The sequence below is a fragment of the Acanthochromis polyacanthus genome, chromosome 19 (assembly GCF_021347895.1).
Source record: "Acanthochromis polyacanthus isolate Apoly-LR-REF ecotype Palm Island chromosome 19, KAUST_Apoly_ChrSc, whole genome shotgun sequence".
Lineage (NCBI taxonomy): Eukaryota > Metazoa > Chordata > Actinopteri > Pomacentridae > Acanthochromis > Acanthochromis polyacanthus.
In genome coordinates this window covers 3,969,449-3,980,378 of record NC_067131.1, presented here as the reverse complement: position 1 = coordinate 3,980,378, position 10,930 = coordinate 3,969,449, and the positions used below count along the sequence as shown (strand labels likewise).

Here is a 10,930-nt window from a genome sequence, read left to right as displayed (position 1 = left end):
AATTGTGACATATTAATGCATCAATAGTACTGATCTAAATCCAGATTCTTTTATTAATGCAGAAAATGCCACCAACAGGTTGCTCAAGGGAATATATATAATATTGTAAGTTCTTAACCTTATTGTGTACGATTGAATCAATTTAATTCATTGTAAAGAAGTCTGTAACTTTGCATTATTATTATTATTATTATTATTATTATTGTTATTGTTATTATTATTATTATGCTAGACAGTGAATAGAGTCCCTTTATTAATATAGGGACTCTAACAGTGAAGTGACAGCACCGCCCTCTTGTGACTCTTTCAATAACTGCACCAACACGATCCAAGCCTTTCCATCCAATCAGCTGCAGCTCTCAGCATACTGAACTCTCATTGGTCAGTTGTTTCCGCTAACGTAACATCGCCCCCTTCTATTGGCTCTGCTTCTCGTAACGTGTCATAAACAGTGAAATCCGGATGGTGACAGTAGTCTTCAATTCCTATCTTTAATTTCAGGCTATAATGAAGCCGTGAAACCTCGAAAGCGTTGTTTAAAGGTGAAAAAAACAATGGAGGTAAGCTGAGACACACTTTTCTTCCCCTCGGATTTAAAAAAATAGCCTGGGAGCTAACGTTAGCCTAGCTGTCAAAGTCCAGCTAAGTGAGAAAGAAACACTTTTCTGCAGCTTTAGTAAATAAACAATGAGATGTTGATCGACTCTTAACGTTACAATTTCCAAATAAATATTTCTTAACTTCGTACAGCTACAAAAAGCTAGAAGAAGAAGGCGTGTACTTTAGAAATGACTGTGTTTCTTGCTTTAACAGAACATTCAGAATCTTCCCATCGACATTCAGACCAGCAAGCTTTTAGGTAAGACAAAATACACATATTTAAAATGGCGTGTGTGTGGTTGTGTTTGTTCTTCTGCAGAACTCGAAACAGCTGTATGCAGCAGAAGTGAGTACACCCCTGTGCAATGTCACCTAATTCCTACAGGATTCAAAACTGTATCACCGATCAAAAATTAGATGATAAGTTAATAAGAAAAGTATTTAATTGTGCACTGTCCCAATAGTATAACATGCAGGTCTGAGTGTGATGTTATGAAGCTGCATGTGAAGGAAAAAATACTCTCTTTCCACTTAACTGCTAGTTAAAGACATCCCAGAATATCATGCCGGTTGCATCTGTCAACTCCAGTCACCTTAAATCAAGTTGTAGAACCTATAGATCACCTCAAATTGTCCTACAGGTTATTACCTTTTACTCCTGTTCCTATTTGCTTCTCCCAAACTGAGGCTGGGAGCTCATTCAGGCCTTGCCTGTCCTTAATGTGACCCTGAGAAAGACAAAAGAAGAAACATGAGAGAGAGAGAGACAACTGCTGTAGGGAAAACATGACTTGGTTAGGTTAGATATTGTTTAGTCGAACGTTATGAAGTGGGAAAGTAATATTGGGCCGTAATCTGAATATCCTCCCAGCTCATATGTACTCAAGGTTGAGGAGAATCCTCATAGTTGATGCTGCCAGTGCTCACATCACTGTGTTGCTCGTTGTGTCACTTCTCCTGATATCAGAAATTTTAATCTAACCTCAGCCATCTAAGTCTCCAGAGTGTCTCTGAATCTGCCTCCTCGTTCGTCTCTCGACATCGCAGAAGTCCTTAACGCTGCATGACTGCAAAAGGTGTTGGTCAGAGGACATTTGTAGGTGCACTGTGAATGTCTAAGCTCACAAAATGACTCCCAGTCAGCAGAGGTTTGGCAAAAGAACAGTATCTTAGCCTGATAATCCCAAAACTGCACAAGAACTGCCAAATTCACGCAGTTTCCAAAGAAGAAAAAAGTGAAAACTGCACCTGTATCATAAAAGCAAATGTAAACAAGAACAACACAAGCCTATCAGCAAAGAGCAGCTGGAAAACGGTCTCAAAAGTGACAAAATTTGGGATCTTCCATGCCGAGAAGGATTGTCGTCAAAAATAAAGGTGGACTAAAGGATGTACTGACTTTAGTTGTATTGAATTCTTACTGTGGGCCTGTATTTTTAATATAGTAAATCTAAAGTGTCAGCTTAGGAGTGTTGTAATTGCTGTAAGGTGATACAATTCAGAATCATTTGACATTGAATGTGGGTGTGTTCTCTTCTGTTATGCGCTGTATATGCTGTACATAACTGCATATCCACCAGTAGTAATGCTATTAAACCATTCTGTTTGCGGTTGCAGACTGGCTGCTGGATCGACGCCACTGTAACCTGAAATGGCAGACTGCAATAAAAGCGATCAGAGAGAAGATCAACGCTGCCATCCAGGACATGCCAGAAAACCAGGAGATCAAGCAGCTTCTCTCCGGCTCCTGTAGGTCCTCCATGTGCTGCTAGAATCCACCTCGTATCCTTCTGCTGTCTTTATTTGGTCAAGGGAGCAGAGTAACAGTAGGACTTATAATACCTCTAAAGTTGATTTTATTTTCAAGCTGGTCGTTGTTGTTTTCTAAGCACTTTGAGGATTTTCTCTGGCAGCTATTCTCATGTAATGTGGAAGCTGTCTGTCTTTCTATTCTTCTGTTCCAGTGTTTAGAAATTCACATCTTTGTTTTATTCGACAGACATCCACTACTTTCACTGCCGGAGAATAGTGGAGATACTGAAGGGAACCGAGGCCTCCTCTAAGAACATCTTTGGCAGATATTCATCTCAAAGGATGAAGGTGAGAGAATTCAAACCAGCTGCAGCTGTCTGACTCAAAGTAGAGTTTATCAAAAGGCCAGAGATTATAATTAAGCCCCTTTCAGACATGTGCTCCTAACGGCAAACTTGGAACTGTGTGAACTGATTTAGGGGATGGCTTATCCTACATTTCAGCACCAATATTGGTCCAAAAACATCTCAGAGTGTTAAAGATCGGCTTAACTTGAAAATACAACTCTCCTGCAATGATAATAAAACAGCTTGGATTAATGAGTCTCACCAATAATAAATGTAATTCAGGTTTTGACAAACTATAAAAGAAGCTGAAATTTAATGTGTAGTGTTCAGCTGTTTGTAGGCGACTTTCCTCTGAGTTTATTAAATATCAAACAGCAGCAGAATCCATATGAGAATCCCCAAAGAGAGACAGTGTCGTGTAACTTTAGTAATGACCTAGAATTAGAAATTATCTGCACAAAGAGACAGAATCGATGGAAATTCAACAGCAGGTCACACTTATGTCTGCACACAATAATGTGGCGTTGCTCCTGCCTCTCAGTGAAGTCGGTGTGGTTTTCACCCAGCCAATCAGTGAAGATCACTCTGTTACAAGACACAGTGTGGCATTTGGTCAATCAGCACAGGCCTGGAACTTATCAGACTTTCCCTTTTCTCTGAAGTCGGAAAAATATGAACTTGCGGCTCGGTCGTCTTCCATATTTGCAGTCGAAACGTCAAAAGTAACCATTGTTAGTTGGAGAACTCTCACATTTTACGGTTCAACAGTTGTATTTCTTTGAAAGTTTTTTTATCACTAACAGGCATGAAACAAAAAATGGTAACTTCACTGACCTTGAATTTCAACATGAAGATTAAAAATTTAGAAAAATGTCTTAAAAGTAAAAAAAAGTCTTCTGTCATCCAAAAACACTCGAGGGTGAAATTTAGAATTTCAAAGAGTTTCCTTTGTTGCCCTTTTGTTTATTAGTGCATTATTCTGTATCATGTCACTTGATGTTCTAACCTCATGTGTGGATCAAATATCATGCCATAGCTCTTCATCACTTTGTTGGTATGAAGCACATCAACATAAATGTAATTTATGTGTGAATGACAGATTGTTGTCTCTTTAACAGACTGATGCTGCCATGTCTGAAAAGGGCTTTTGTATCTAAAAACCAGGAAGTTTTTTTGTCTCTCTGCAGTAAAACAACGTAAAATGTAAAAAAAAAAAAAAAGCATTGGAATTTTCTGTTTTTGTTGTTCCAGGACTGGCAGGAGATTGTGTCCCTTTATGAAGCAGATAACGTCTATTTGGGTGAGTGGAGATGGAAAACTCACATCTCTAGGTGTGCACTGTTGTGTATTTTGCAACACAGAAAGGCAGTATTAACCATGCAGTTACCTTAACAAGTACTTGTAACATTTGCTGCTATTTGCTTGAAAAGTTCTAAACTGAGGAAAGAGTTGTTTTTGTTCCTGCTGTTGCTGTTATTCTTGCTTCAGCAATATAGGATGTGAAGAACCGCATCTGGCAGACGAAACTAAATAACTGCATGTGTGGAATTCTTTATCAATAAAAAATGTGTTGGCGTGTCCCAGCGGAGGTGGCCAGCCTGCTGAGTCGGAACGTGAGCTACGAAGGCCCGGCTCTGAGGAAGCAGCTGGCCAAAGCCCAGCAGCTGCAGCAGGAGCTGAGCAGGCGGGAAGTGGAGTGCCAGAGTTCAGCCGCAGACCTGAGGGAGCGCTACTACGCCGCCTGCAAGCAGTACGGCATCAGAGTGAGTGCAAGAACACGTACCAGACGGCATCACATCACAGCCATCACGGCTTCCCTCCACCGTTGGTTTTAGAATTGATTTTAAGGTTTTACTGAGCACTTTTAAAGCTCGTCAGGGTTTCGCCCCAAGCTACATTTGTGATCTATTGGCCCTGTATGATCCTGCTGGCAGCGTGAATATATTGGTAGAGGGATGCTGAGGCAGGAGGCGTAGAGAAAGACCAAAGAGGAGGTTTATGGATGTGGTTAAAGAGGACATGAAGGTAGTTGGTGTGAGAGAAGAGGATGCAGAAGACAGGGTTAGATGGAGGCAATTGATTCGCTGTGGCGACCCCTGAAGGGAAAAGCCGAAAGGAAAAGAAGAAGATGATCCTGCTGGCAGCCTTGGATCCTCAGGTGGATCCTTCTGGTGGATCCTTTTGGTCGTTCCAAAGTCGAGGCTTCAGTCTACAGGTGACGGAGCGTTCTCCATGAGGACCTCGACTTTGGAACGACCTGCCTGAGGAGAGTCAGTAACTTCTTTTAAATCACTGCTGAAAACCCACTTTTTAAGAATTTTTTTATGTGAGTTCTACTTTTAGATTTATTTAGGATAGATTTATTTTTATTTATTCTATTGTGTCCTGTTTATTTTAGATGTTCTCTCTTGTGTTTTTTTTCTTTACTTTGAGCTGACTGGTTCTTTGGTGTGATGTCGCCTCTGTAATTCTTTAATTCTTTATTTTTTTACTTTTAATTTTAGCCCTCAATCTTGTTCTTTAGTTTTCAAACTGCCTAGTTCCTGTGTCTGATATTAATGTTTATCTCACGAATGATTAATTCAATTTATTGTCATTTTTACCGTTTATTTTAAGTGACTGCTCTGACTTGTCTGTGTTGCATATTTTAACTGTCAAAGCACTTTGTGAACGCTGTTTGTAAGGGTGCTATATACATAAAATTCTTATTATTGTTATTACCTGCAGACACATACATCAATATTTAGAATTATTAGTTTATTAGCAGACAGATGAAGGTACTTGTTTCCTCTGCCAGGGTGAAAATGTGCCTCGAGAGCTTCAGGCTCTGGTCAAAGACCTACCAGCTGTTCTTGATGAAGTGGGGAAAGATGCAGCCAAGTTAGAGGAGCAAATCCAACTTTATGCTGCTTTTACAAACTTTGTATGCGACTGGTGAGTTCAAAAACAAGGCACAGTCTGTCTTTTACCTGCGTTTCTAAAGTTTGCAGTCATTTTCAACATTTAGAAGAAAATATGTAATTTAGAAAAATCTGTTCATCATCAGTGGTACTTATATGATTGTCTTGTTCATTTTTATGTTTTACTGGTGTTTACATTTTTGTACTCTTCCCTTTGCTGCAGATTTCCTCACAGTATCATTAGTAAAGGATTATCTTGGCTTATCTAACCCACTGTCTGTTCCATTTAACTTTTTTAAGCATGAAAAATGTTGCTTTTGGGTCATATGAGCTCCCTTGTTGCTATTTGTAGGTCTGAACCCGTCCTGCCGATGCTGACATTTGCTCAGAAGAAAGGGAACACGACGTTTTATCAGTGGAGAACGGGGAAAGTCCCCACCGTTGTTGAAAGGCCAGTTGTGGAAGAAGCACCTCCTGATGCAGCCGCAGATGACACGGTTAGTTTTGCCGTCTCTGAAGCCGCTTTTCTTCGGTCAGTTTTCATCTTTTACGCTTGATCCTCAGCAAATCTTCATTTTATCTTTGTTGTGCTGTTCAGTTCCCTAAATCATCCCCTAGTTTAATTTATCAGGGTTAATTAACTGATACCGGCGTTAGGATTGTCCTTAATACAACCTCTGTGTTCTGAAATATACAGCAAACAGCAGCATGGATCAAACAAGTTTTTTCAAATGTCTACCCAACAGATATTTGTCTGACTGTGTTTCCGTCTTGTGTTTTGAAAACCTGCTTTAGATTGACTGGGGCGACTTTGGCAAAGGAGCAGATACTCTGAGTTCAGGCATCGTAGCTGAGGAAGGAATCGACTGGGGTATCAGCCTGGAGCCGAATGCTGAGGTAAAACACCCAAACACACCTGGATTTTGGTTTTGTAACGTCATTTACAGACACATCGAGGCACACTGAAGACTCAGAGGACTTAGGTTGTGAGTAATGTTTGCTGATATCGGGAGAAGTGGCACCGACGGAGCAGCAGTTCATTAAAGCATCAGTTCTGAGGATTCTGTCTGATCTTTGGGTAGATGTTGTAGTTGGGAGAAGGTCAGATTTAAAGACCAATATTTAGTATTATTTAACTGTCTGGATATTTGCAGAAATTAAGAATAATTGCAACTAAAAGAACATATTAAAGAACTTTTTCTGCAAACAGCATTCAGCATTTATCAGACTGATGCTAAGGTCATCAGGTGAGTTGTATAAAAACATTCCTGAAAAAAATGTGCTCCAATTTGCACAGTTTGAGCACATCAAGTGAATTCAAATGAGCATTTAAAACATACCAGGTGGCCGTGACGAAGGGATGCTTGAAGAGGAGGCTGTGGTGGTGTGTCAGATAAAGAAAGCTGCAATAAACTAACCTCTCCGTTGTCTCTGTCGTCAGGACCCTGCTGCAGGCGGCATCGACTGGGGCGACGGTGAACCAGCGCCCATTGAAATTGAAATCGTAGATGTGGGCACAGACTGTAAGCGCTTCTCTAGAATCAGCGTCACGGCTCCAGATGAACTTATCCCAAGCTCAGCTGCTGATATTTCTCTTTGCTAAACGTGTCGTCTTGTAGGTCCTGATGGCGTGGCGAGGGGTGAGGATGCTCTGAGTGTTCTGGAAAACCCTCAGTCACGAAGCCAGTTCATCGATGAGCTAATGGAGGTAAAGATGACACTTGTTTAGCATCAAATTACTCCTTTAAGACCGCTGTAATTTGTATATAACATAACGGTATGCTGTCAGAGTTGTGACATTGTGGTGCAATGAACATTTAAACAACTTTTAGGCTGAAAACTAACAGAACTTTGCACATTAGGGCTGCAACAAATGACCAAGTGGAGTATTTATCAGCTAACGAACCAGAGTTTAACTGCTAAATATTCAAACTTGCACTCATCAGGTAGACAAAGGCTGACTTTAAATGAATGTAAATGCATAATTGAGGTGGAATAAGCAACTACAATTCTGCCATTTCGTTTCGGACGCACTTCGACACACATCTGAGAGTAGATACAACACAATCAAGGATCTAGTCAGGAGAAAACAATGTGGATAAGAGCCATAAAACCAAAAACGGATAGCTAGATGGGGAAATAAATGATATCCATTAGCTCACAAATGCTACATTTAAGATAAAAATAGGAAAAGAATGTGCAATTAACATGCAAATCATGCTGGCTGAACAAAAAAAGGTGCAAAAATTGCTGGTATTTATGATAAAGGTGTAAAAATGTAGGTAGTTCCAATATAGTTGCATAATTTCTTGTGGTTACAATAAAAAAACGAGTATTAATAAATGAGTGTACAGTGATACTGTGTCTGTTCAAACACTGAGCACAACAAACAACTAGGACTGTGGCCTAGGAAATATTAGTGAAAGCAGTTCAGTGTCTTTTTTTAAAATCTCAGATCGTGCCAAGTTAAAAGTTACAAAAATGTAGACGAAATGGGGGCGGAGCAATAAGTCAGATGGAATTATGAGAGTAAAAACTGAAATTATGAGATGAAAAAAGAATACGAGAAGGCAAGGAAAATATCTACAATCTATGCTTTGGAGTTAAAATTCTAAGAGTTTGTGTTTGCAGAGTCGTTTTTAGGGTTGAAAATGAGGATCTGGGGTTTTTTAATGGTGCGATTAAAGAAAGGTTTCTACTATCCAGAACTTTATACCCTCAGTTTAATTCAGAATATAGTTAGCTTCTGCAAGATAATTGTGAGGTACAAGGTCGGATCACGAAGCAGCAGCATCTTTACTGTTCTATTTCATTGATCAACTTGTATTTGAAGGGACGCTGGTTCCGTTTTTTTTTTCTTGCAGCTGGAGGTGTTTCTAACGCAGCGTATCAGTGAGATGGGAGAGGAGGGAGACATCGTCGCTATGAGCCAGTTCCAGCTCGCCCCCTCCGTCATCCAGTCCCAAACCCGCCAACACGTCCAGGAGAACCTGTCACAGGTTCAGGACCTTCTGGGCCGACTCACCTCTCTGAGGATGCAGCACCTGTTCATGATCCAGGCCTCTCCACGGTACGCTCATAACTACACGATCAACAGTCCACGGATTTGTTAAAGATTTCTGTATCATTGTGAGATAGTGGCACGGCGTCACTGTAACCATGACAACAAGTAAACACTACATCAGCTGCCTGCTGATGATCACATGATTGTGATCCTACTACAAACCCACCACTGAGGGCTTACCTGGACTTTTCCATCTGAGTCCCATCAATTCCCACCGCCCGCTACATATTTAGGTCATGTGATTCGGTATCCGTACTTAACGTACACATGCAGAACACACTCCTGTGCTCAGCGTAAGGTCATTTTGTTTGTGGGTACATCTATATTAAATGGACACATTCTGATCATCAATAACTAATAAATAAAAAAATGCTGCATTTTTGACAATGTTAAATGGGGAATGAGCAGCCTTGGAGGAGGACTGCGGTTTTATTATTGGTTTTATCGTATTTTATTGTTTTTTTTTTTTATATAATATGCTTTTATAATGTGGCGTTACACTTGTACTGTTGTGTAACACTATTGCCCAAGACAAATATTGATGTAGGACAATAAAGTTAATCTGATCCTATCTTATCTTTAAAATAAACACACCTTAAAGGTCAAGTTAGACAACTTTTATCTAAAATATTGACTCGTTAAGGTTAAAGGATGCCATAAAAAGTACCTGTAAACATGTTCTGTTGCTCGTTTACCTGAAATGTTGGAAAATAGCATATTATTATTATTTTTATTTATGTGATGCAGATCTCTAGTTTTTATATGAGATGCAATTTGAACCAAAAAGCATTATTTCATCATTAATGTTGATTTATAGTCAGTACATTAGTAAAAAGGTACCATGTTTGACCATATTCTGGTACATAATAATATACTACTTTTTTTGGTTAAGTTTTAATTTTTGTGGTTTTTTTTGTTGTTGTTTTTTACACTTTTCTAATATGCAGAATCTGACCTAACACGAGCATCTGATGTGAAAGTTATTGAGAAACTGTCACTGCTCCTCTGAAATGTTCCATATGTACTTGTTTTCTGATATTCTACATGTGAAATGTGTGTGTTTAGGTATGTTGAACGTGTCTCCGAGGTGCTGAGACAGAAGCTGAAGCAGGCAGACATCCTGGTGCTGAAAGGTGCCACGATGGCTGAGAAGAGGCAGGAAGCCCTGGAGGAGCAGTCCAGGCTGGAGCCTCGTGTTGACCTGCTGGCAGGATGCACCCGGGAACTCCAGAAACTGGTATTAGATTACTATTTCCGTTTATTTATGTTCGCAGGGCTGGTAATTTCCCTGCAGGAGGCTGCAGGAAGCACACTGAAAATCTAAACCCCTGTCAGTAATATTATCTGTGCATGTGGCGGAATATAAAGGAAGGAATGTTTATCGCTCAGCATCGTTATTATCTGTTAAATCTTCAAGCATCGCAGTAATAATGAGTGCTATTGCCGGTATTTATGAGTGTTTGTTGTCGTTTGTTTTTGCAGATCGAAACAGACATTTCAAAGCGATACCACAACAGACCGGTCAACCTGATGGGGGTCAATATTTAGTGAACTTCACAGACGTTCACTGAAAATATTCTGTCAACATCTTCAAGGAGAAATAAAAAGTGGTATTTAATTGAAACTTCCGTGGTTTTGTCTTCCTTGTATTTTCTGTAGTGAAATTTCAGTTGTATTTGAATCTGTTACCCCGGTTTAAGCAAATTTGTGTCTTTTTTCAATTTGTTTACATTTACTTTACACCGTAATTTTTATACTTACAGCATTTTTCCATTTAGAATTTCTCAGATTTGTATTTGTATATTTATTCTTTAACTGACTACTGTTGTTGCTATGTAGGTACTGCAACTCTAAGTCAGATTCCTTGTGTGTATTCACTGGGCAATAAAGGGTTTTCAGATTTCCAAAATGAAACAAGAAACATTTAACATTTACTAATCATTTACAGCTTTTTAACAGCACTGTTTTGATCAATAAATAAATAAATGTAACCTGTTATAATATTTGGGGAATAATTCTGGTTTTTAAGATATAAAGAGCATTTCTCCCCCTAAACTTAGACTATTTTGCATTAAGAAAAATAATTATTAGTTCTCCTCTATAAAGTAATTTTTTAAATAAATATTTTAAAAAATGATTATTGAAGTAGAGTAATTAAGAGTCATTTTTTTTGCCTAAATGAAAAGTGCATTACAAATAAAATGTATTATTTTAATATTCTTTGTTTAATTAATATTGTTTTGAAAATGTCTAGAAGATGTTGTATA

General features: G+C 39.1%; 1 protein-coding gene across 1 annotated transcript; it reads left to right on the top strand.

Annotated features, from left to right (window-relative positions):
- Window positions 1–406: 406 nt before the first annotated feature.
- Window positions 407–10,287, top strand: cdk5rap3 (CDK5 regulatory subunit associated protein 3). The gene is made up of 14 exons (XM_022194566.2): window positions 407–560; window positions 814–859; window positions 2,218–2,349; window positions 2,600–2,700; window positions 3,951–3,999; window positions 4,284–4,462; window positions 5,497–5,633; window positions 5,952–6,096; window positions 6,395–6,496; window positions 7,041–7,122; window positions 7,219–7,307; window positions 8,464–8,669; window positions 9,729–9,900; window positions 10,146–10,287. The coding sequence occupies exons 1-14, from the start codon at window positions 555–557 to the stop codon at window positions 10,209–10,211; spliced, it is 1,512 nt and encodes a 503-aa protein (XP_022050258.1). The 5' UTR covers window positions 407–554; the 3' UTR covers window positions 10,212–10,287.
- Window positions 10,288–10,930: the final 643 nt, after the last annotated feature.

Coding starts and splice junctions, on each gene's coding strand:
- cdk5rap3 (XM_022194566.2), top strand. Junction 4,000..4,283: donor AGCAGATAACGTCTATTTGG/GTGAGTGGAGAT, acceptor GGCGTGTCCCAG/CGGAGGTGGCCAGCCTGCTG. Junction 8,670..9,728: donor ATGATCCAGGCCTCTCCACG/GTACGCTCATAA, acceptor GTGTGTGTTTAG/GTATGTTGAACGTGTCTCCG.